The 27196-nt window shown below is 44.1% G+C and overlaps 1 protein-coding gene across 1 annotated transcript; it reads right to left on the bottom strand.

The window, feature by feature from the left end:
- Positions 1 to 515: 515 nt before the first annotated feature.
- LOC136511641 (probable calcium-transporting ATPase 6, plasma membrane-type) lies at positions 516 to 27196 on the bottom strand. The gene is made up of 7 exons (XM_066505686.1): positions 26900 to 27196; positions 7298 to 7352; positions 5273 to 7209; positions 5028 to 5186; positions 2116 to 2287; positions 1693 to 1991; positions 516 to 1328 (listed from the first exon to the last, which is right to left on the bottom strand). Exons 1-7 carry the CDS (start codon positions 27092 to 27094, stop codon positions 1023 to 1025), a joined length of 3123 nt encoding a protein of 1040 aa, XP_066361783.1. The 5' UTR covers positions 27095 to 27196; the 3' UTR covers positions 516 to 1022.

Genomic DNA, 27196 nt, shown 5'->3' with positions numbered 1-27196 from the left:
TTTTTTATTAGCCTTTCTAGGCACAGGCTTCCAACCAAACAGACCTTCTTCAGACTTGCCTGGCCAGGCAAAAATCATCAACTTTCCAGGCAACTCTCAGGCAACACTTTTTGCCAGGCAAGTTCTCCAGGTCTCCTGGCACACGGGAAAGCAAGATACGAACAAAGGGCCAGGGATGGGTGGACTTTGGACTGGATTTTGGCTGGAACGCCGCTCCTCCCATGCCCAAGCGATGTCCATGGAGACTGGAGAGCACCGCCGCCAGCTGCGAGGAAACGGAATGACTGGGGCTGGTGACCAGGAGAGATGAGTTTGGTCCAAGGTTTGTGCTGGGTTCAGAGGGGCGGGCTGGCCCATGCGTGACCCAGTTGGAAAATAATTAAGAAAAATGTTTAATTAGATAGAGGTGCAGCTTTGAGATATGTGCAATTTTTAAAAGCAGGAGTACCGGAGCAGTTCTAAAATATGAAATACAGAAATACAGAAAGGGGTAATCTATGGATAGAACAATTATGTGCGTCGGCAAATATAACCTCTTATTCAAATTTTATTCCAACATCAAAGAAAAATAGCTACAGTTCGATTTACATTTGTTGAACAGGAAAAAATACGTGCAAACGCACGGTCGTGAAAAAAAAAACATTTGAGCAGGAAAAAAAATGAAGGGGAATTGTGTGTAGAATTATGGAATCCTTGAAGTAGCGTTACTGTCTCAACAGTCACAGGTATGAGGACTGTATGTGCATGCATGTAAAGTTGTAAACTCTGCAGACCACGGCTGCAGAAACTCGCACCAATCCTTGAAATGGAAGCTTTTAAAATGCACTGAAGAATCAAAATACGTCACTGTTTCTAGTATGCAGCAGTCTGCAGTCTGTAGTTTGTCTTGGAGCTCACTGCCTTACTTGATCCTCTTCCTCTGTCAACCCTGTACTCCACAAAATCACATCGACAGAAATCCTGACAAGACACTCCATTCCACTATAAATATTGGTTGGTCACCATGGAATAAAAGGGTGAAACTAAACTGTTTCTGGGGCTTCAGGAAGCAACTCGTAGCCATGGGGCATAATATTTGTTTTTCTAGATTCGACGGGAATGCACTTGAGGATAACAGAGATGACCATACTGACCGAGCCAAGAATAACACTGAGCAACCACAGCTCCCAACTCAAGGGTACAGTGTTTGCAAAGGTTCCAAGAAACTCCACTATAATTACTTGGAATATGACGGTTGCTGTCAATATACTGATGAAGATCCAATTTTTTAGTATCCCTCTGAACACGTTGATCTTTTCCATTTCCCTGCTATTTATCTCGTTGAAAACCTGAAAGAATGACAAAATGAAATGCAGCTACGTCATTAGAACAGATGCAATAGTTCTTGTATTTTCACTCGAATCTACACCACATTATTGATGTGCATTCATAGATGGTTCAAAATTCCTTTGAATTGCTGTTTATCTTTTAAACTTATATGGATCATTTTTCTGATGAAAAGAAAAAAAAAACAGTATCTAGTTCACTATCATGCTAAATCCCAATGCATATCAGATTGAGCCCGCTAGTTCTCTCAATTAGTGGCAGAGCTAATCAAGCGTTGATTTTGCTACTTACTACTAAGTAAATCAATGTCAAAGCTACACATATTGAAGCATTAGGTATAAGAAAGGTGTATTGCGCTACCCATACCTGGCAAAACACAAAAGAGTTGAAAATGAGGGTATTGATGGTTCTATCTGCATTTGGGCCTTCGATGTTCAGGATCCTCTTACCAACAAACATGAGAGTGCCAAGTACAAGGAGCTGATATAAAGCCTGCCCAAGAATATTTCTCCACATGACCAGAGTGATCAAACTATGCCCCCGTTTCACAGGTGGTCTCCTCATCATTTCATCATTAGGTGGCTCTGTCGCTAAGGCCAAGGCTCCTAATGTATCCATGATCATGTTCACCCATAGCAACTGGACGGCAGTAAGTGGTGCAGTACCTACATGTTAGTTCAAAGTGGGCAATGTATGAACCCATTAAAAAAACGTGCAGCAAAAAAAGTAAGTAACATAATAAGCAGGTAGGGCAGGGACTTCAAAGCAATCATGATTAGATTTGCACACCTATGATACACGCTGAGATGAAATTCACTATCAGAGCCACTATATTAACTGTAAGCTGGAACTGCACAAACTTCTGAATGTTCAAGTAAACCGCACGACCCCATCTAGCAACATTTACAATGGTACTGAAATTATCATCCATTATTATAACATCGGCATTTTCTTTCGCAACCTGCATCCAGCCAAACACTTGCATCACAAGTCTACACTAACAATATGTATCATAAAGAAAATCCTAGTGGAATAGAATAACAAATACAATCCCAGCTAAGGTGGTCTTTCAGGAAAAAAAAGTCATTCAAAAACAATCCCAGCAAAGGGAAGTAACAGATGCAAAGAAGTTTCTGTAGCACCTATACTAGGAAAGTGAGCATTGACAAAATGAAACACAATAATACATTACTGGGATTTATTTAGGGAATATATGCCTGTAAAAAAGCAATGCAGGCAGTAAACATGATACTCTCTCTGATTCCAAATATAATTCGTTTAGGAGATTGACACAGACTCCAATGTGAGACTTTGACTTGCAACTTTTGTAAAGCTATATGCTATGAAAGTATTTTCCGTGATTGAATCCTGAAATGACGTACAGTACATTTGGAATCAGAGGGAGTACGCAGAAGTCTAATTACATTTTCCTTCTGCCAGAGGCATTAAAATAGAGCATATGAGAATTTATTGGCTTGGTGGCTGACTTCCGCTTTCTGGTGTAAGCTCGTGAGAACAAACAAGCTAGGGTTGCTAGAACAAAGTGGTAGAAATTAGAAGGGGAGGTATTAAAGGTCTTTAAGGAAAAGGTCGTTGAAGAGAGCCCTTGGAAGGATGAAGGCGATGCAAACAACATGTGGGAGAAGATGGCAACATACGTTCGGAAGGTTGCTTCAGAGGTGCTTGGAGTGACCAAAGGGAGCGGATGCGACTTGAAAGACACTTGGTGGTGGAATGAAGATGTGCAAAAGGCTATTAAGAAAAAGGAGTGCTATAAGCGTTTGTATCATGACAGGTGTGCAGACAACATAGAGAAGTACAAGGTGGCAAAGAAGACTGCAAAACGAGCGGTGAGTGAGGCAAAGGGGCGGGCCTATGAGGACCTTTACCAACGTTTGAGTACGAAGGAAGGAGAACAGGACGTTTATAGGATGGCTAGGGCTCGCGATAGGAAGACAAGGGACTTCAACCAAGTCAAGTGCATAAAGGATGAGAGGGAGCAGCTCTTGATGAAGGAGGATGAGATCAGACATAGATGGCAAGAGTATTTTGATAAATTATTCAATGGTGAAAACGAGAACACCACCGTTCAGCTGGACGACTCGTTTGATGACACGAACATGCGCTTTGTGCGGAGGATTCAAGAATCAGAGGTCAGAGAAGCCTTGAAAAGAATGAAGGGGGCAAAGCGATGGCCCCTGATGGTATTCCAATCAAGGTATGGAGATGTCTCGGGGATATAGCTATAGTATGGCTAACCAAGATGTTCAACAATATCTTTCGATCGAACAAGATGCCTGAGGAGTGGAGAAGAAGCATATTAGTACTAATCTACAAGAACAAGGGAGATATCCAAAGTTGTACTAATTATTAAGGAATTAAGTTGATGAGCCACACTATGAAGTTATGGGAGAGAGTCATCGAGCAGCGCCTGCGAGGAACGACGTCGATATCAACAAACCAATTTGGTTTCATGCCCAAAAGGTTAACCACAGAAGCAATCTTCTTAATAAGACAAGTTATTGAGTGGTTTAGAGAGCAAAGGAAGGACCTCCACATGGTTTTCATTGACTTGGAGAAGGCTTATGACAAGATACCAAGAAATATTATGTGGTGGGCTTTGGACAAACATAAAGTCCCATCAAAGTACGTGACCCGCATCAAAGACATGTACAACAATGTTGTGACTAGTGTTCGAACAAACGATGGTAACACATATTACTTTCCGATTAAAATTGGACTTCATTAAAGGTCAACCTTCAACTCGTATCTATTTGCCTTGGTAATGGATGAGGTTACCAGGAACATACAAGGGGATATCCATTGGTGTATGTTGTTCGCTAATGATGTAGTGTTAGTGGACGAAAGGCGTGCGGGAGTAAATAGGAAACTAGAATTATGGCGTCGGACCATTGAGTCTAAAGGTTTTAGATTGAGAAGAACTAAAACCGAATACATGAGATGCAACTTTGGCGGAGCTACACAGGAAGAGGGAGATGTGAGTTTGGAAGGTCAAGTAGTGCCTAAGAAGGATACCTTTCGGTATCTGGGATCGATGCTACAGAGGGATGAAGATATTGATGCAGACGTTAGCCATAGAATCAAAGCAGGGTGGATCAAGTGGCGACAAGCTTATAGCATTCTCTGTGACAAGAGGGTACCACAAAAGTTAAAAGGCAAGTTTTATAGAATGGCGATTAGACCGGCTATGTTGTATGGAGCAGAATGTTGGCCTACAAAGATTCGACATGTTCAACAACTGAGTGTTGCACAAATGCGTATGTTGAAGAATAGACCGGGTTCGGAACGATGATATACGTGATCGCCTAGGATAGCATCAATTGAAGAAAAGCTTGTCCAACATCGGTTGAGGTGGGTTGGCCATGTCCAAAGGAGACCTCCAGAGGCACCAATGCATTGTGGAGTCCTAAGGCAAGCTAATAATATGAGAAGAGGTAGAGGAAGACCGAAATTGACTTGGAGGAGGTAATAAAAAGAGATTTAAAAGCTTGGAATATACCTAGAGATCTATGTTTGAATAGGAGTGCTTGAAAAACAGCTATTGAAGTGTCTGAACTGTGACTTGGGGCTCTTGGTGGATTTCAACTCTAGTCTACCCTAACTTGCTTGGGACTGAAATGCTATGTTGTTGTTGATAGCAGCAGCGCAACAAAATGTGGCATACGAACTCGAAGACATACCTCAGTTCCGGCAATGCCCATGGCCAGACCTATGTCTGACTCACGCAATGCTGGGCCATCATTTGTTCCATCACCAGTAACTGCCACGACCTCTTGATACATGCTTTTTAGGCTTGTCACCAATTTATATTTGTCCATCGGCAAGGACCGGGCCATTACCTAAACTCATGAAATAGGTTTGGGCAATGCTTGAAAACTGGATTACCAAAGCAATTAGTAAAACATCAAATGAAATTGAACTAAACCTGAATTTTAGGCAGGATCTCCTTCAATTCATCTGTGCTCTTATCGTGAAGCTCTCTTCCTTCGATTGCTATTCCATCCTCGGTTAATATTCCACATTCCTTGGCAATCGCTTTAGCAGTATTGATGTTGTCTCCAGTCACCATTCTTACTTTAATTCCAGCAGCCATGCAGGTCATTACTGCATCCCTTACACCAGAACGGACTGGATCCTTTATGCCAAAGAGTGCTATTAGTGTGTAACCATCCTCTGGTATTGTTTGATCATCAAGAATTTCATTCAGATCCTTAAACGCGATACAAAGCGTTCTTAATGCCTCAGAAGCAAATGAGTTTATTATATTTAAGACATTTTGCTTTTGCATTTCTGACAGTGGTGCTAGATTTCCTTCACTATTGAGGAAAGTATCACACTGCCCTAAAATAAGTTCTGACGCACCTTTACAGAAGGACCGGAGGCCTCCATTAGGTAACTGTATTAGCACAGACATCATTTTCTTAACTGAGTTAAAAGGCTCTACTTTGACTCTTGCCAACTTATTGTACTCACCGTATAGATCTCCTTGCAAGCTCAAGCCGAACTCCAATAATGCTGCTTCAGTTGGTGTGCCTAAGATAGTTTTTTTGCCGTCATCTCCCTTCACGATCTCAGAACCAGTGTTCACAAATATCCCTTGAATAAGTGTGTCCAGAGCACTTTCTGCAGTAGCAGCCTTCAGCTCATTCATATTTGTATCACCATTGACAGACTTGGATACATCACCGATCCAAACCTTGTCAACGATCATGTGGTTGGTTGTCAAAGTTCCAGTCTTATCAGTGCAAATACAACTTGCTGAACCCATGGTTTCACATGCAGCGAGATGCCTCACTAGTGCTTTATCATTCATCAACTTTTGCATGGCAAACGCAAGGCTAAGAGTCACAGCCAGTGGTAGACCCTCAGGAACTGCGACAACAATGATTGTCACTGCAATAGCAAAGTAGTTCACTATTGTCCGTGCATCATTTGCTGACCAATTCAACAAGCCAACATGCATTCCCTTGTCAACCAGGAACCTCACTAGAAGTACTAAAAATGTGAGGATAGCAAACACCAATCCGATCTGTCCAATGATTGTGGCCACACCATTAAGCTTAACTTGTAAAGGGGTTTCATCCACTCCATCATCATTCAGAGTATCCATGATTTTGCCCCATTCAGTACGCATACCAACAACAGTTACAAGCATCTTGGCAGTCCCATCTACCACTTTACTTCCAGCATGAATAAAAGGCTTTTCTTCAGAAACATGAACTGGTTCACTCTCACCTGATAAGCTAGATTCATCTATGACTAAGCAGTAGCCAGAGATGAACAGGCCATCTGCAGGAACCACATCACCTATTGAAAGATGCAAAATGTCACCCACAACCAAATCATGAGTCAGTACCCTTTTAGTTTTCCTATCTCTAGTGACAAGGGCATATATCTTCTTTTTCTCACAGTCCAGCTCCATGAACTTCCGTGACTGTTTGTAATCATTGGATGCTGTAACCAGCACCACCAATAAAATGCTGGTTATTATGCCAAGGCCGTCATAGATGCCCTTCGGCCACCCCTCAGTGGCAAGGCCAACTACTAGAGAAACAATGGCACAAACGATTAGAATAATCAACGTCAGGTCATGCAATGCATCCCAGACAAAAATCCAGAAGCTTCTAGGAGGCTTCTCAGTATGCTTATTACTGCCATACAGTTTCTGCCTGGTTGCTATTTCAGTTTCCTTGATGCCATCTTCCAATGATGCTTTGATTTTCCTAGATATTCCACTAATTCCCCCATGTGTCTTGAAGACTGTAGAATCTTCACGAATTCCAGTAATTGCTGCCAGTTCATCTGGGCTGATACAAAATCCCTCTTCGATAAGCTCAGGAGATAGGTGGTATCGTCTTATACCTGTTTAATTTTGTTATCAAGTTTAAATGCAACAGGGTGATAATAATAATAGACGGAAGACAGATAGAATTAGTTGATGAATCCACACCTTCGATAAAATGCAGCGCTGCCTTGTGCACATTAATTACAACCTGAACTTTTCCCTGGTAGCAAAAGCAAAACATCCCTTAGACACAGAAACATAAATGTGTTCTTTTACCAAACAGAGAATAACTGAATTCAGTTTTTTTGCAATTCAATTTGAGTAATTAATATCTCCTATAACTATCCATTATTAAACGCTTGTATGTTACATATGCACCAACCTCATAACTACCATTGTTATGAACCTAATCTTAATTAGTACTCTCTCCGTTCCAAATTGTTTTCTGGCTTTTCTAGATGCATAGGTCTTGCTGTGTATCTAGAAATAATGTATATACAAATCTGCATTAGCGCCTTCTACCCCTACTGTTTTGTGAACCGCATTCTTCATGGAGGCCTTTCTTGTTGGCGCCTTAGACATTGACACATGGTTGGGGCCCTCTCCACATCATGTCCAGTGTTAGCAACACCAATGTGTGCCTTCGTCCCTGATGCGTTCCTAGGCCTAGCAAACCCAACGTACACCTCATCCATGGTGGCATCGACCTTGACCTTCTCCCTCAATGACTACATTGACGCATTGTAGTCTGTCTACAATGACTTCTTCTACGCACCACCATCACAGTGGCGCCCATTAGTGCACTTTGTGGTTTCTTGTGCAACTACCTCACATTTGGCAACCTCAACATCTCTGTTGACCACGGCTACCCTATGCAAGGGATCCTCAGCCATGGCTATTTTCCCTCATGCTCAGCAACTTTGACCTCGGCACAAAACTACCATCTTGCTTGAGCAACCTTGTCGGCTTCCACTCCAACCACGGAATCTGCGACGCGTTGCCCGTTATTGCTGATTGAGATGGTACTTCGGTGGCTTACAACCTTCGACTTGTGTGACTCTCCTAGAGTGACGCGGGAGTGGGGAGAGATGTTAGAGTATATCAGGATATCTCTAGGAATCTCCAAATATGGTAGACTAGATTGATTATAATTCCAGGATACATGTCTTATCTCTAGAATAGGCTCCGTGCCCTCCAAGCAATTTACTCTATACAAAAAATCTATGACGCTCAAGCAATACATCGACCATATTAAATCAATTCTAGTCTTTGACATCCATGTGGTCGACTTGTCCCTATAGCTCGTTTAACCATACCCCGTCTGTGGTCTGACCACACGCACCTTGTGCATGCACGTCACTCACGAATGAAGCGCCATATGGTCATCCATCATTGCCACACCTTGATGGTGTTGTTAAGTATGTAAGGCCCATATATTCTAGGCCTATATGACTCATGAGGAATTCTTTATATATTGATGTTGTTCCTAAGGGACAGCTCATACACTAAAGCAAAAAGATTAGTAACATGGTATCACAGCCATGTGTTAGGGTCAGAGTTGGAGCTAATCGATCAAATTTGAGGGAGCGTAAAACAACAAATTTTGATTTTCGAATATGAAGAACTAAGTAATATATATACTCGCTAGCCAGTGCCCGGGTAGTATAAGTAAAAACAAGTTGTCTACTCACGTGTCATCATCACCTGATGCAATACAGCTTGGGGTTTTTTATGATAAAGATCGAAGCAATGCAATGATGTGATGAAACATAATGTGCTCATGTCAGTTAACTATTGTTTTCCTTTGGAATTAGCCGTGTATCAACCGGGCTGGTCACATACTCACATGTGAAACCTTTCTATCAGAACATGACGAAAAGAAAGATCCTGAGATCCAATCCAAAGGAATTTGGAAGCTGGGTTCTAATTCTAGTGACAGAACAGGATCCTGCACCGGTCCATATTATTTGTATTATTTCTGGTGGCGTTATTAAAAGACTTTCAGAATGTGTCCGTTAGCCTCTCCCTCCCGACCCCTGACCCTCCACGGCGGTGCGACGGCGGCGCCCAGATCCACTGCCGCCGCAGCCTCCTTGCTGCTCTCCACCACCCATGCACCTCCGCCATCCTCCCCACTTCCTAGCCTGGGCCCACTTCGTCGGGCGGAAACCCACCACCACACGGTGCCGTGGAACCTGTGCGGCCCTGTCTATGTTCACTTCTGGTTGGCTCACTCGAGCTGAAGATCGACGATTCCACGGTAACCACGACCCCTGCCACAACCCAGCGGAGGGTGCACTTCTCCTTTACTCAACCCCCAACCACCGGCATCATAAATTCCACCCAGCTCCCTCCACCTAGCAAATCCTGCCTCAGATCTTCGGCAACTCACAACAGTCAGCGTGCTCCATCCTGCAATAATGGCAGCGCATCTTCCCGAGATGGCAACGATAAGACGGTGGAGACTGGCACCGCACGCGACTGGGCGCCCATGCCTGGCCACTCCTCCTAGGCATGCTCAGAGGATGACAAAGGGGGATGGACAAAAGAACTATGGAGGAAGCGATGCAACGGTGACGCTTAGGCGAATTCAAGTCGCCCAGCGACCCACTCATCTCCGCCCCGCTCCACACTCACTGAAGCACTGAGAGGTAAATGCTTCCGTTGTCTGGCTGGCGGGCACCGAGCGGATGTTTGCAGAGAGCCAGTGCGATGTCTGAGGTGCAGGAGGTTTGGCCATAAATCCAGAGACTGCAAATCTTTCCCTGCCCGTTATGCCACTGCATTCAGCCCTTCTGCCTCCTCTGCTCCACCACTAGATCCCAGCTCCTTCCCATCCCTCTCGCGCCGCGCCATGCTTGAACTACTTTTTAGCCGGGTCAGCTTATTCTCTCTCATAGAACACTATTGAATCAGCCGTTCAGCCGGGTCAGCTTATTTGAACTTATTCTCTCTCATAGAACACTATTGAATCAGCCGCAACCAGCCGGCTTATGTACCAGCCGAACAAGGCGCAATGCCTTGGTGAAAGGTTTTTGTGTGGTTTTGGTAATTGAGTGACAACCTAGGTGGACTAATTATGTTTATGTGAGATACACAGGTCATTAGTCCACAGGTACATGTGTATGAGCAACATATGTCATGAAGGTGAAAATGGCTTGGAGATGTTGCAAAGCTCACACATGTGATGATGAAGGAGCTCATTGCACATGAGACATGACATTGAGTCATGTGATCAAGGTGGAGAAGATCAAGACAAGACTTGGCTTGATGGACCGGTTGCAAGCATGAAGGGCAAGTCAGAGGCTTTGGAGCGATGGACCGCGTGGCGGTGAAGCTTGAGCAAGACTTGGCGCCGATGGATAAAGGCAACGGTGAAAAGCAAGTGTAGTCAAGATCGATGAACCAATACGGTCACGTGATGATATGAAGTGGATCATATCATTTGGTGATTGGTTGGTGCATGTGTTGCATCAAACATTGAGGAGATAGAATGGAATACGCAAGGCAAATGTATAACCTAGGGTATTTCATTTCACCAGTCATAGGTGTGTAGAGAAGTTGATGATCGGGTTTAGGATAGATGGCCATACTATCAAGAGGGGCAAACTTATTTCATATCGGTCATCTAGTGCCACTTGAGTGATCTAACTTTGCATCATCGCTAGGATCGAGTGGCGTGGCAAGTTGAGTGGCTAATCCTTTAGAAAATGTTTGTGAAAAGCTAACACACATACACATGGTGGTGTTGGCACATTTGCAAAGGAGAAGAAGTTGAAGTTGATGTGGATCAACTCGATGAAGAAACAGGGGCGAAAGGTGATACACATTGTGTTTAGCACTTGGGAGCAAGGGTTCGAAACTTCACCGGTGGAGTGTCAGTTCAACGGTGCCACCAGCACCCTGTACAGAAAAGACAGGGTTTCACATAGTGCATCGGACGCTGGTCATGCAGTGACCGGATGCTGGGGTCCTGCGTCCGGTCAGTGGCGCGCAGTGAAGGACACCCTCGGTCTCTTGACCAGACATAGGCGACACAACACTGGCTAAACACTGTTCAGCATCCAGTCCTGCTGATGCGGTGGTGCACAGAGAAGACTATGAGTGACTGAACGCTGGGTGAGTCCGGTCATGCGTGACCGGACGCGTCCGGTCGCAAGTGAAACCTTAGTGGAAGTGACCGGACGCTGGGGTCCTGCGTCCGGTCATTCACTATGCTACGTCCGGTCGCAACTTAAACGTTGAGATCGGATGCTTGGTATTTCAAGCCAGGGATGACATGGTAGCCATCCGTTGACCGGACACTGGCAGGGTGCGTCCGGTCGATCTAACCGGAGTGTCCGGTCACCCCGAGCTATGCCCAGTGAAGGGGTACAACGGCTCTATTTTTGTGGGGGCTATAAATAGAAGGGGATCTCGGCCTTGGTCTAGATGCTGAGCACACTAGATGAAGCTCTAGTTTAGTTTTGGTGAATTGATGAAACCCTAAGTGCTAACCTAGCTTATCAAAGTGATCATGAGATAGGTAGCACATTCCAAGTAGTGAAGTAAATGAAGATCATAACATGATTATAGTGATGCCATGGTGATGATCAAGTGCTTGGACTTGAAAAGAAGAAAGAAAAACAAAAGGCTCAAGGCAAAGGTATAAATGTAGGAGCCATTTTGTTTTGGTGATCAAGACACTTAGTGAGTGTTATCACATTTAGGATTGATAGCCGTACTATTAAGAGGGGTGAAACTCGTATTGAAATGCGGTTATCAAAGTGCCACTAGATGCTCTAACTCATTGCATATGCATTTAGGATCTAGTGCAGTGCTAACACCCTTGAAAACATTTGTGAAAATATGCTAACACATGTGCACAAGGTGATACACTTGGTGGTTGGTACATTTGAGCAAGGGTTAAGATACTTCACCGGCGCCCTATACAGAAAAGACAGAGGTTACTATAAGTGACCGGACGCTGGCCTCGGTAGGACCGGCGCGTCCGGTCAGTAGAAGCTACGAAGACGCTGGCGTTGGTCTCTAACCAGACGTTGGGTCACTTAGTGACCGAACGCTAGAGGATTGCGTCTGGTCCTGCTAATGTGGTGGCGCACAAAAGAGTCACCATGTGACCGAACGCTGGGTGAGTCCAGTCGAGCCATGAAAAGTCTCTGGATGCTTACTGGAAACGACCAGACGCTGGGGCTCAGCGTTCGGTCACTTTGAGCTGCTACGTCCGGTCATCACTTGATCGTTGAGATCGGGCGATCAACATTTGAAGAGAGGGGACACGTGGCACGCATCGTGTGACCAGACGCTGTGGTCCAGCGTCCGGTCAATATGACTGGAGCGTCCGGTCACCCCGTGTTGTGCCCAGTGAAGGGGTACAACGGCTCTATTTCGTGGGGGCTTCTATTTAAGCCCCATGGCCAGCTCAAGCTCATTCTCTTGGCCATTTGCATTGACATAGCAACCTTGTGAGCTTAGCCAAAGCCCTCCCACTCATCTCCATCATTGATTCATCATCTTTGTGAGATTGAGAGAGAATCCAAGTGCATTGCTTGAGTGTTTGCATCTAGAGGCACTTGGTGTTCATGTTTTGCTGCGGGATTCGCTTGTTACTCTTGGTGGTTGCCGCCACCTAGATGGCTTAGAGCAGTGAGGATCGTCGAGCGGAGGTTGGTGATTGTCTTCGGCTCCGATCGTGATGATTGTGAGGGGTTCTTGACCTTTCCCCAACAAAGAGCCAAAAGGTACTCTAGTGAATTGCTTGTGGCTTGTGTGATCCTTATCTTATGTTGGTTGTGCGGCACCCTATTAAGGGTTTGGCATGTGATGCCAATTAGAGCGTGAACCTCCAAGTGAGTGAATCGCCACAACAAGGAGTAGCTTGCCGACAAGCAAGTGAACCTCGGTAAAAAATCATTGTGTTCATCATTTGATTCTGAGGTGATTGGTCTTCATTGGTATTCATTCTTGATTGATTGGCTCCTTCCTCAACACGGCGGTATAAACAAATTGCTCACTCTCTTTATATTACCGCAAACTAGTTGTCAAGCTCTTTAGTGTAGCTAATTATGAGAGCTTGTCGGTTTGGTTAGTGTAGCTCTTTAGTTAGCCTTTGAGAGCACACTAACTTAGTGTAGTGACATAGCTTTTGTGTAGATACAAACTATATAAACTAGAATTGTGGTAGGTGGCTTGTATTTTAGTATGCTAGCGCAACTCTTGCTTCACCTCATAATTATCTAACCGGTTTGTTAAGTGTTGTTGTATAAATTTTTAATAGGCTATTCACCCCCTCTCTAGCCATTAGGACCTTTCACTAGAGCCTTGGTGGCTTATGTGGTGGTGCTTGGGAGCCCTCTAACTCACTCTAGCATGATAGTGTTCATCTGATTGAGTGAGTGAGCGATTCTAGTGCGATTGTATCGTGAGGTTGCATCGAGTGGCACTAGGTGGTCATCTTGCAAGCCAGTGGTGCTTGTTACTCTTGGAGGTTGCCACCTCCTAGATGGCTTGGTGGTGGTCTCCGTCAAAGCCCGCAAGAAGCTTGTGCGGTGCACCAGAGAAGAGCTTTGTGAGGGGCATTATGCTCGTCCTGCGGGAGCCGCGAAGAGCAACTCTAGTTGAGCGTGTCATTGAGCTACCCTCACTTTCGGGGTAGGTTCTTGCGGTGCCCGACGTGCGGGCTTGGTGGGTGATGCCAATTAGCCGCCGAACCACCAAGTGAGTGGTCGACACAATGGGGACTAGCGTGTTGGCAAGCACGTGAACCTCGGGAGAAAAATCACCGTGTCAACTTTGTTCTTCCCGTTGGTTTGCAATCCCCTTACACAAGCTTGTAGTTACTTTCACATACATTGTGTTTGTGTAGTTGCTCTTGTAATTAGTTAGCTTGTGTAGCTCACTAGTTACCTTCTTGTTTGTGTAGCATAAGAAGTAGCTCCCTTGCGTGGCTAATTTAGTTTGTGTAACCTTGTTAGTCATATTGCTTAGTTTGAGTAGCTATGTATTTGCGCTTTCTAATTTGGCATTGGTTGCCTTGTTATTGAGCATTACTAGTGAGCTTAGTTGGATTTGTGCTTTTGCTTACTAGCATGTGTAGGAGCTCCCTGTTGCTTAAAGTACTAGTGGCATAGGTTTGTGTGACCTTATTTCTAAAATTGATTAGGTGAGCTCTATCTAGCCCGGCACCTTGGTTACTTAATTAGGATCTTTGTAAGGTGCTAGAGAACATAAATAGAGGGGTGTAGTCTTGGCTAAACCAATTGTTTTAATTCTGTATTTGTTTCGGTTAGCCAATGTGATTAGAATTTAGAAACGACTATTCACCCCCCTCTAGTCGCCATCTCGACTTTACACGTGGTATCAGAGCTAGGTCTCTCATTTGTGGTCTTCATCGACCCAAGAGGATGGCGACTTATGGGCTAGATGTTGATTGTCCATACACTTTTGATGGCACACACTTTGCACGGTGGAAAAATTGGATGACATGCAATTTTAAGTTCATTTCCCCCTAAATATGGTGGATCATAGATGTGGGCTTTTCTCATATGTTGGATGAAAAGAATGCAACTAAAGCGCAAAAGAAATACCTACATCTCGATTGCCAAGCTACTAACATTTTCTATCAATCCATGAAAGATAACATATTTGGGGAGATCATGTACATGAAAATCGTCCATGATATTTGGTTGTACCTCAACTTAATATATGGGAGTGTCTTCAATGATGATGATGATGAGCCCATGGAGGAGGTGCATGAGGATGTTGAGCATGACCACAATTCGGTGATCGTGGAAGATTGCTCTACCTCATGGTCAAGTGATGATGATGATCATACTACCATAAGATTACTTGACAAGATTGATGATGATGCCTCAAGTGATGCACATGATGATACTACTCCTTGCACACTTGATGGTGATGATGATGGTTCATGCTTGGATGATTATTGTGATGCTACTACAAGCCTATCCACTACACCACATTGCTTCATGTCACAAGGTGACACTAAGGTATCAAATGCTAATGTGGTTGATCATGTTGATTCATATGATGAGCTTGTTAGTAGACTTCTAGCATGACCATGTCTTTAGAAAATGAGAAAGCTAAAACCATAAAATTAGAAAATGAAAACTCATTTATAAAGAACACATGTGAACAACAAAAACATCTACTTTATGTTACTACTTGTTCACATGAGGAGCTAAAATTGGCTCATGAGGAACTAAGTGTTGCTCATGATAACTTGGTACAAGACCATGCTTTTCTCACTAAGGAGCTTTCCAATGGAAAAACTAAAACTAGTGAGAGCTCATCACACGGGTCAATTGATCAATCACATATTGTTGCTAACCCTTGTGATGTAGGCAAGAAGCATGTATCCACCTCTTGTGATGATTTATTAGAAATGTCATGTTCTTCACAAATAGATGCTTGTTCTACTTCTATGTCTTGTGAGACTAACCTTTTGAAGGAGAACAATGAGCTCAATGGACAAGTGAAGAAATTGAGCAACATGTTAGAAAGATGCTACAACTCTCAAGTCACCTTTGAGCATATGTTGAAGACTCAAAGAAACTTTGGTGACAAGAGTGGCGTCGGCTTCAAGACTAGCAAAGTCAATCATCAAGAAAGCCGCAATGACATGAGTGGCATTGGCTTCAACAAGAGCAAGATCAAGGGCAAAAGATGGGGCAAGAGAAGATATGAAAGATAAATGAAGGAGCAAGAACAAGAGAAGTTCTCTCATTTCATGTGCTTCAAGTGTCATAAAGTGGGACATCTTGCAAACGGTTGCCCAAATGAAGAAAAGCTCAAGTTAAAGAAAGAAAAAGAGAGGCTAAGGCATGACAAGTGCTTCAAGTGCCGCACATGGGGTCATCTCACCTCTATGTGTCCAACCAAGCAATTGGTGAAGCAATAAGTGAAGCCTTAACTAAAGCCACAAGTTGAGCAAGAAAAGACACCCCAAGAGCAAATCAAGATCAGCCATGATGGTAATAATTTGATGATAAAGAAGAAGAAAACTAGAAGGGGTGGAAAAGCAAGAGAAAGAACAATGTGTCCAAGGATGAATCAAGATGCAAAGCAAATGAGCAAGAACGAAGAAGAAAAAATGGAGAAGATTGCTCACATGAGATGCTATAGTTGTGACATATTGGGCCACCTAGCTTCGGGTTGTCCAAACAAGCTTGAGAAGAAGGCTCAAGCAAACAAGGAGAAGCAAGACAATGAGAAGCACAACATAAGCAAGGAAGAAAAGGCTCAAGCAAAGAGAAAGTGCTACTCATGCCGGGAAAGGGGACACATGGCACACTTATGTCCCCTAGGTAACACTCCTAAGCCCATTTCAATTGATGATCATGATGTGCTTAGAAAGGATGGCAATGGTACCTCTTTGGTTGCAATTGCAAAACATCCCGCTACTCATACTAAGGCTATGCCTAAGTACGTTGCTCCTAACTTGAGAGGACCCAAACTTGTTTGAGTACCATCAAAAAGTGGATGATTGATTATAGGTACCATCGATATTGGAGACTTGATTCAATTGATTTCATATAGATCATTATATGTTGAGTCAAGATACGAAGCCTAGTGCATATCCAAACCCAATGCCATGATAATTGCGTGAAGTCTAAGTGCTATCAATAAACAAGTGCTATAATTCAAGTTGTTGGTGATTTATTGGATATATTTGATGGCTTGCAAATAATTGAGTTGAACCTTGCTAGTTGGATGATCATGAGCTAACCAAGGTATATCTCTTGTTGATCATTTCATTTGGGTGCATATGAGTTGATTGAATTGAATAAATATGCAATGTTGCTTGCTATAAGATGATTGAATCGATAATTGCTTGGTAATCAAATTTGGATTGATTTGTGTTGGATAAATTCATGAGATAACTATTAGTGAGTGGATTGAATGGATTTATGTCTTGTGAAAGTATTCAAACAAGTTTGTTTCAAGTTTGATACATATTTGATGAAGTATAGTTCAAGTGATTGAAATCTGTTCTATATTGAAAATCTGAGCTAGCTGTGATCTTAGCCATGTGTGAGTGATCAAAACTTATTGGATTGACATAAAAATTTGTATACATGCTCTAGACTTATGGTATAATATGTTGTATAAATTTCATTAAAATTGGATAAGAGATGCTTCGGTTTTGGAGTGAATCTTTTTAGCTATAGTGTAGCAGTGGTGGAAGATCTGATTCCTGGTAGTTCATATGAAGTCAAATAAAGCTCAATTTTTTACAGCTACTAGACAACTTAGTAATACACATCTCCACCAAATTTCGTAGTATTTGAATTTGTACTTTGGGAGATATGCAGTTTTCTTTGAAGAGTACAAAATCTATCAGAAAAGTGACAAATGTTGGATTGATCTAGAATCACTTTAATTGAAAGGTCCTCAAGTTGGAATCATGTTTATAAGTAATTGAGGCACCAAAGTTTGGTTTTGAGATGATATAGAAGCATGACAAGAAATGAATATAAGGCCATTTGATTGTGGAAGTGTACTTTGCACACATTTGGTACTCAAATTGGAAGATCAAGATCAAACTCAAGATGAAGATAAAGTTTAAGTTCTAGTGACTATTGAAAATCATTTGATAGAAAAAAGGACTTAAAAACAAGTATAAAGAAAAGGACTTAAAGAATGAATCAAAGTTACTCATCAAATCAAGTTCATCACTTGGGTCAATCAACAAATTCATCTCAAGTGAGTGTAAGAATGGTTCTTGGAGAGAGGTCACTTCTCCCTAGTGTAGGGGCTTGCCGCCTATGTGTAGGTAAACCAAGTGTGGTACTTGGAAGGCTAACATGGAAGTAGTGGTCCAAAAAATATTTGAGATGCTTAGTTGAACCAATTAAAAGGGTTGATAAAAAAAGAAAACAACACCCAAAAAGAGAGTTAATCATGATATTTTAAGTGGTATTCTCACGTTGATGCTCTTATGCAAGCATTGATCAAAAGATGAAGCAAGCCAACCATAACAAGAAAGTGCACTTGATCATAAGTGGTATTTATTCCATATGGGTGAAGAATAGAATTCAAAATGCTATCTATTGGTCTTTACTAAACATATAATTAGACTTCACAATGCTATTGGAGTAATGAATAGAAATCTATGTGACTATCCTCTACTCCAACATAGCAAATGTATCATTGTAATGTGCATGATCATTTCATCCCTTACTAGTATGCGATTAAAGCATATAGTACATGCTTCATAGGATCATGCATAACAAATGAAATGTTTAAATTCATAGCCTACCACTATTACTTGAATGATTAGTTGATCTAGTGGTTAGTATATGAATTTGTTCATGAGCTAGTGAACCCAAGTACTTAATTTAATTTGGATTACTAACAAGTGACAAGTACAACATTAGCAAGATAACCCTTGTAAGAGGTGTGAAGAAGCTTGCCATTGGTTCAAACCAGACTTGAAAGCTTAAGCAAATCAATTTAGTTCAAGTCAACCATAGAAGCTCGTGACAGTGATAAAAGTACAAGCACAAGACAACAATACAAATGGATATCTAGTTTGTTTCTTTCAAGTGGTATCTAGACTCAAGTATTTCATCAAGAATTCACAAGTGATGTCTAAATCAACTCACAAGTAATATCCTATAAGTGGTACTTATGAAGATAGCAAATGTTCAAGAAATAGTCAAAATTGACAAATCCAACAAGTGGTTCTATACTAGAAAATTCTTTCAAGCGATATCACATCTACACGTGGTATCAATCATGCAAGATGATGGTTCCACAAGTGATCCTCAACTTTAAGTGATCATCAAATAAAGAATGCATCCCTCACCTACAAGAGCTCAAGTATATCAATTAGATGACCCATGCTATCACATAGGGGGAGGTGTCCCACAAATTGGTATCAAGATCAAAAATCCTATGTGTGGTATCTCAAGAAGTCCTACAAATGGTACTTATAAGTGGTGTTATTCCAACAATCAAGTGATGTCCATAAAAAATGCAAGATTCAAGCTTCAACCATCTACCCCAAATGCAAACCTTTGCATCAATAAGAAGCACACCTTTTATAAAAATTGATGACAAAGGGGGAGAGATTGTACAAAGATATGAAAACTTTGGGAGAGATTGAGACAAAGAAGTAGAGGTTGAACATGGACTTGGACAAAGAGGGAGCAACATTAAAGAAAAGAGATGGATTAAAATTCTTAGACAAAAGAAGCACACAAGTAGGGGGAGCAAGCTCATGAATTTTGATTGGTTGCATTTGATATGTGCATAGTCATGTGCTTGCTTACATTACATAAGCTTTTAAATTCAATATAAATGCTTGTATGGTGTATGCTAGTTGTAGAATTTAATTGATAAAATAAAAACTAGCATGCATAGAATAATATCTAGACACTTGGTATACTTTTCAAGTAATGCTAGTACCTTGTTTTTAAAGTTGATCTCATGAGGTATCTAGTGCTTTTATTTCCAAGTGATATCTAGCTACTCATGGTGCTAAGGATGGTGTTAAAAGTGCAACTCCAATTGATATCACACTTAAAAGGTTTACTCTATACACCTTAGCATCATTTGGTAGTAATTACTCTTCCACAATTCCAATCTATGTATATGTGCGAGCTTCAAATAAAACACTCTAGCACATATGTAGGGGGAGCTAATACTACCATTTTAGGTTTATGGTACTTGTCCAAAATCATTTACACATGGTAAAATTATTTGGACAAGCAACATGAATCCAAAAGAGGTTAATTTTCATATCTTTGTAGAGTTGTCATCAATTACCAAAAAGGGGAGATTGATAGGTCCTTGTGTGGTTTTGGTAATTGAGTGACAACCTACGTGGACTAATTATGTTTATGTGAGATACACAAGTGAGTCCACAGGTACATGTTTATGAGCAACATATGCTATGAAGGTGAAAATGGCTTGGAGCTATTGCAAAGCTCACACATGTGATGATGAAGGAGCTCATTGCACATGAGACATGACATTGAGTCATGTGATCAAGGTGGAGAAGATTAAGACAAGGCTTGGCTTGATGGACCGGCTGCAAGCGTGAAGGGCAAGTCGGAGGCTTTAGAGTGATAGACCACGTGGCGGTGAAGCTTGAGCAAGACTTGGTGCCAATGGACAAAGGCAACGGTGAAAAACAAGTGTAGTCAAGATCGATGAACCAACACGGTCATGTGATGATATGAAGTGGATCATATCATTTGGTGATTGGTTGGTGCATGTGTTGCATCAAACATTGAGGAGATGAAATGGAATGCGCAAGGCAAAGGTATAACCTAGGGCATTTCATTTCACCGATCATAGGTGTGTAGAGAAGTTGATGACCGGGTTTAGGATAGATGGCCGTACTATCAAGAGGGGCAAACTTGTTTGCATATCGATCATCTAGTGTCACTCAAGTGATCTAACTTTGCATCATCGCTAGGATCAAGTGGCGTGGCAAGTTGAGTGGCTAATCCTTTGGAAAATGTTTGTGAAAAGCTAACGCACATACACATGGTGGTGTACACTTGGTGGTGTTGGCACATTTGCAAAGAAGAAGTTGGAGTTGATGTGGATCAACTCGGTGAAGAAACAGAGGTGAAAGGTGATACACATTGTGTTTAGCACTTGAGAGCAAGGGTTCAAAACTTCACCGACGGAGTGTCAGTCCGACGGTGCCACCGGTGCCCTATATAGAAAAGACAGGGTTTCATAGAGTGCATCGGACACTGGTCATGCAGTGACCAGATGTTGGGGTCCTGTGTCCAGTCAGTGGCGTGCAGTGAAGGCCGCCCTCGGTCTCTTGACCAGACACAGGCGACCGAATGTTGGCTGAACACTATTCAGCGTCCGGTCCTACTAATGTAGCGGCGCATAGAGAAGACTATGAATGACCGAACACTGGGTGAGTGCTTTGGTGGCTTATGTGGTGGTGCTTGGGTCTCGGCCTTAGGTTGGATGATGAGCATACTAGAGCCTTGGTGGCTTATGTGGTGGTGCTTGGGAGCCCTCTAACTCACTCTAGCTTAATAGTGTTCATCCGATTGAGTGAGTGAGCGATTCTAGTGCGATTGCATCGTAAGGTTGCATCGAGTGGCACTAGGTGGTCGTTTTGCAAGCCGGTGGTGCTTGTTACTCTTAGAGGTTGCCACCTCCTAGACGACTTGGTGGTGGTCTCCGTCGGAGCCCGCAAGAAGCTTGTGCGGTGCTCCGGAGAAGAGCTTTGTGAGGGGCATTATGCTCGCCCTGCGGGAGCCACAAAAAGTAACTCTAGTTAAGCGTGTCATTGAGCTACCCTCACTTTCAGGGTAGGTTCTTGTGGTGCCCGACATGCGGGCTTGGCGGGTAATGCCAATTAGTCGCCGAACCACCAAGTGAGCAGTCGACACAACGGAGACTAGCGTGTTGGCAAGCATGTGAACCTCGGGAGAAAAATCACCGTGTCAGCTTTGTTCTTCCCGTTGGTTTGCAATCCCCTTACACAAGCTTGTAGTTACTTTCACATACATTGTGCTTGTGTAGTTGCTCTTGTAATTAGTTATCTTGTGTAGCTCACTAGTTACTTTCTTGCTTGTGTAGCATAAGAAGTAGCTCCCTTGCGTGGCTAATTTGGTTTGTGTAATCTTGTTAGTCATATTGCTTAGTTTGAATAGCTAAGTATTTGCGCTCTCTAATTTGACATTGGTTGCCTTGTTATTGAGCATTGCTAGTGAGCTTAGTTGGCTTTGTGCTTTTGCTTACTAGCATGTGTAGGAGCTCCCCGTTGCTTAAAGTACTAGTGGCATAGGTTTGTGTGGCCTTGCTTCTAAAATTGATTAGGTGAGCTCTAGCTAGCCCGACACCTTAGTTACTTAATTAGGATCTTTGTAAGGTGCTAGAGAATATAGATAGAGGGGTGTAGTCTTGGCTAGACCGATTATTTTAATTTCACATTTGTTTCGGTTAGCCGACGCGATTAGAATTTAGAAATGACTATTCACCCCCCTCTAGTCGCCATATCGACCTTACACTTGGTCGCTGTGACCCCGGAGATGGAGGAGGAGGCTACGTGACTCTCCACCTGCGCTGTTGTCCTTTGCCTGTGCAGAGGCCATGGTGACCCAGAGCCAGAGGACACTAACTTCATGGAGAGGCGCTCCATGGAATGGGAAGACACCAGGGCTCTATGCCTCTGGGCCTAGACTTACAACCCCTCTGACATCCCAAAGGTAACTTGGCTAACAATCACAGGCAGCGCAGTTCGCGTCCATCATGGCGTAGCTCCACTGCGTGGGCGGCGCGGACTCACCTTCCATGTCATTGTCCACCTGTACCTGCTCGAGATGACTTCTAACAACCCTGACCGAATTGAGATTAGAGACTTCATCTGGGACTATGGGGTCATCGACAGCGAGCGCACACAGCGAGACCGCCTCGACCCGCCACCAGCATACAACAGGCATGGGCAATGCAGCGACGAGGACGAGGACGACGACGACGAACATCATGGCCATCACGAACGAAGGAGCGACCATTGGGGGTCATGCTTGCTCCATAGCCTCTCTCGTGCTCCAGAGCAGGCAAGGGAAAGGGAACAGTCTAAATCAAGACACGACCACCGTGACAACTCATCCACGACTAATGAACATCGTAGGTATGCCTAGAGCACACCGTCAACTGATGAAGGCCACGACTTCATCGATGCCAGGCACGGGCACCACGGGTTGGGGTCTTCATCACGTCGTGCATGTTCAGCTCGTAAATTGGAATGTTCGAGGGCTGAATGACGATGCAAGGCAAGACACGGTCAATGAGCTGGTGAGATCCACAGGCGCCATGATGGTTTGTTTGTAGGAAACAAAATTGTAGTTTGTCGACCAGAATACCATTGCCCGTACAGTTGGTCCACAATTCTCCAACTCTTTCACGGTGCTGCCGGCTGCACAAACACGAGGTGGAGTTCTGCTTCCAGTGAACCAAGATTTCTTCAACCTTTCCTATGTGGTGCTAACCGTGAACATCATAACTGCGACAATCACCATGAGGGCAGACATTGTCAAGTGGCAAATCACGGTGGTCTACGATCCACAAGGCGACGCTGCCAAGCTTCAGTTCCTCCAAGAACTGAGAAGTATCGCACCTCTAGAGCACAACAGATGGCTCATCCTCGAGGACTTCAACCTTATCTATCAAGTAGAGGACAAAAACAATTCAAACCTTAACCGGAGACTGATGGGTTCCTTCAAGGCGGCAATTGATCACTTGCGCCTCAAAGAGATAAAACTAAATGGTCGACGCTTCACTTGGAGCAATGAGCAGGACAACCTAACCTTAACCAAGATTGATACACTTCTATGCACCCCGGAATGGGAGCTCATCTTTCCAGCCTGCTTCCTTCACTCGCTACCGTCCCACATGTCAGACATACTACTTTGCTCCTCCAGGGGGAATTGGACCATCATAAAGACTCATCTTTTCACTATGAAAATTTTTGGACCAAGGTTGATGGATTCCATGAATTGGTGAATGAGGTATGGAACATACAAGTCCACTCCACACTCCCTCTGAAGCGCCTACAAATAAAAATGGCACGCATTGCAAAGGCCATTAAGCGCTGGTGAAAGGAGAAAGTAGGGGGCACCAAACTACAACTAGCCCTAGTCAAGGAGGTATTGTTGCAGCTAGAGTTGGGACAAGAAGATAGGGTGCTTACACTCCAAGAGCTCGATCTCCGCCGGCGTCTCAAAGCCCGTAGTGTGGGGCTTGCAGCCATTGAAAAATCGAGGATCAGGCAAAGGTCGAGGCTCACATACATCCGTTGTGGTGATGCCAATACAAAGTTCTTCCATATTAGAGCCAATACGTGCCAAAGGAAAAATTACATCCATTGCCTTCAGACTGACACAGGAATTGCTATGACCCACGAGGCAAAAGAAAAGGTGGTGGCATATTACTTCCGAGATCACATTGGCTCCACAACCCCAAGGAATGCAACCCTCAATTGGCAGGCCTTAGGGTACACCGCGCACGACCTGTCACAGCTTGAAACACCATTCACATAGGAAGAGGTAGAGATCATTATAAAGTCCATGCCACTAGATAAAGCACCGGGTCCAGATGGTTTCATGGGCGCTTTCTTTAAAGCATGCTAGGAGATAATAAAGGAAGATGTTATGGCCGCCTTGCACTGCCTCTTCAACTTGAACTCCCAAGGTTTTGAGATGCTGAACTTGGCAAACATTGTGCTGCTACCGAAAAAAATCAGAAGCCTTAAGGGTAACTGACTTTAGACCGATCAGTCTCATACACAGCATTGCAAAAATCTTCTCTAAATTGCTGACCAACAGACTTGCCCCGCACATGAACTATCTAGTCTCAAACCTCCAGAGCACGTTCATTAAAAAACGAAGCATCCATGACAACTTCCTCTATGTCCAAGGCACGGTGCAGAAGATGCATAAATTTAAGATGTCATCCTTGTTTATAAAGCTTGACATCCACAAAGCCTTCGATACTGTCAACTGGGGCTATCTTCTGGAGGTCCTTCAGGCCCTGGGGTTCGGGCCACGTTGGCGCGAATGGGTCTCCACCCTCTTCCGCACGACCTCCTCGTGTGCAATCCTCAATGGGCAAAAGGGACCCAGCTTCAGTCATGCCAGAGGCATCCGTCAGGGGGACCCCTCTCCCCCATGCTCTTTATCTTGGCCATGGATCCTCTTCAACGCCTGCTCGACATGGCGACTCAGCAGGGGATACTAACCCCATGCCTCCGGTGGCAACTAAATGGAGAACATCTATGTATGCGGATCATGCAGCAATCTTCATTTACCCCATAAAAGACGACATTGTGGCCACTAAAATAATATTAGAAGTGTTTGGGAATTTTTCGGGCTTGCATATCAACCTGTAGAAAATCTCCATCCACCCGATAAGATGTGAAGAAATTGATCTGGACAACGTATTGTCCCCCGTTCACAGGTACCCGAGGCAATTTCCCTTGCAAATATTTGGGTCTGCAGCTTCACTTCAGATCGCTCCATAAAATCCATGTACAGCAGCTCATCGAACGCATCAGACAACGGCTTCCTGGATGGAAGGGGTGTTGGTTAAACAGAGCAGGACGTCTCACTCTCGTCTCATCAATCCTCTCGTCTATGCCAACTTATCACCAAACTGTTTTCCCGCTGGTGGCATGGGCCAAAAAGAAAATCGACAAAATCAAGCGATTGTTCCTATGGATAGGGGAAGAGAATGTAAATGGAGGACATTGTATGGTAAATTGGCCAACGGTCACCCACCCGAAAGACCTTGGTGGCCTAGGAGTTCCCGATCTCGAAAGGTTTGGTCATGCTCTTTGACTTCGCTGGCTATGGCAGGATTGGACAGAAGGCTCCAAACCTTGGGCAGGAATGGAGCTTCCCTGTAATGATGTTGACCGTCTCCTTTTCAACTCCTCAACCACAATCTCTTTAGGTGATAGCGCAAAGGCTCGCTTCTGGCACAACAATTGGCTTGATGGGGAGGTACCCAAGTACCTGGCCCAAATCTTTTCATGCTGGTCCACGGGAAAAATAAAACTGTGCAGCAGGAGCTCCGCAACAACAATTGGATACGATCTCTGAGGGGACATATCACCACAGCCACGCACATTGAGGAGTTTGTCTCCCTTTGGATCAGGATCGAGGATGTGCATCTGGTCCAAGGCGTCAAAGATTCCATCACCTGGAAATGGACACCAGATGGTAATTACTCAACTCGCTCAGCTTATTGGATCCAATTCAGAGGTTCCTTTGCCAAATTCCTGAGGGATCGCATTTGGAAGGCACATGCTGAAAACAAGTGCAAAGTCTTCACCTGGATTCTAATCCACGGGAAACTTCTAACCGCATACAACTTGCAAAAGAGAGGCTGGCCACATCAGGAACACTGTGTTCTATGCAACGGGCCCTTAGAGACTGGACTCCATCTTTGTCTTTGCTGTCCCTATACCAAGGCGGTTTGGAGGCAAATTCTTGCATGGGAACACTGCGATACTGCTCTAAGACAGCAGCAGGGGATCCCTTTCAGGCTGTTACCGTAGTGCCCCTAACAGAGTGGAAACGCTTCAACGGCATGGTCATATACACCTTTTGAAACCTCTGGAAAGAGAGAAACAGGCGCATATTCAACAACAACTCTGAATCAGTGATGCAAGTAGCGATCAAAGACGATATTGAGCAAAGAATGAGAGCATTCGGCTAGAGGGGGTTTAGTGTTTGGAGAGAGCTTATCCTTTTCCTGCTCCGCCCTGGTTTTGCTTGTACATAATCAACTCTTTTTCCCCTCATAATTGAAAGGCAGCTGCCATTTTTTTTAAAGAAAGATCCTGAATTCTACGTTTTGGCCGTGTGCTAGGGGCGCCACCGGGATCTAAAGTTCCTGTCCCACGACCTTGAGACAATTCAGACGAGAGAAGAATACAGACAATCAGACATCATCCCAGATTTGACATGGTGGCTTATGGGAACCATGTTTGGCTTGAGATTGGGACCTGAGAGGCTGAGACACGTCAATGTCATGGCTGTCCATATAGGAGGCACAAAGCGATGGCTAGCCAGAGGCGGGCGTGCTCATCCACATACCAAGGCTCATTGGCTCAAGGCTGATCCAGCGGAAGTTTCCTAGCAATTTCCCAATCCCGTAATGCGCATCCACTGTTTTGAACGGCGCGATTCAACGACAGCGACGCGACGCGGAGAAGGGTTCTAGCTCTACGGCCTGTAGCAGAGGGATGTATGTACGTACCAGGATCTTGCGGCGCTGGGCGTCGTCGAGGGCGTGGAGGCCGGAGAACATGCGGAAGCGGCGGCGGCGGTTGCGGACGACGAGGCCGACGGCACGGCGCCAGCGGAGGCGGGCCTCGCTGGGCGGGTTCTTGGCGGGGATGTCGAAGTGCTCGTTGAGGTAGCTGTCGATGCTCCAGCTCCTGCTGGACTCCATGCCGCGCTGCTGCGCCTCTCGCCCTCTCGCGCTTGGCGCCTTCGTCTCCTCGTCCTCTGCGTCTGCGTGTGATCACTGCTCACCAACGTTACATTGAGGGCC

The sequence above is a fragment of the Miscanthus floridulus genome, chromosome 16 (assembly GCF_019320115.1).
Source record: "Miscanthus floridulus cultivar M001 chromosome 16, ASM1932011v1, whole genome shotgun sequence".
Taxonomy (NCBI): Eukaryota; Viridiplantae; Streptophyta; class Magnoliopsida; order Poales; family Poaceae; genus Miscanthus; species Miscanthus floridulus.
The sequence above is the reverse complement of the archived record's forward strand: the minus strand, read 5'-3'. Positions and strand labels throughout refer to the sequence as shown.

Bases quoted from the DNA above. Each gene is read 5' to 3' on its own strand.
- LOC136511641 (XM_066505686.1), bottom strand. From the start codon at position 27,094: ATGGAGTCCAGCAGGAGCTGGAGCATCGACAGCTACCTCAACGAGCAC. The intron at 7,353-26,899 runs GTACGTACATAC...TTTTGCTACCAG, and splicing joins CCCAGCGCCGCAAGATCCTG to GGAAAAGTTCAGGTTGTAAT. The intron at 1,992-2,115 runs GTGTGCAAATCT...ACTAACATGTAG, and splicing joins CATCTCAGCGTGTATCATAG to GTACTGCACCACTTACTGCC.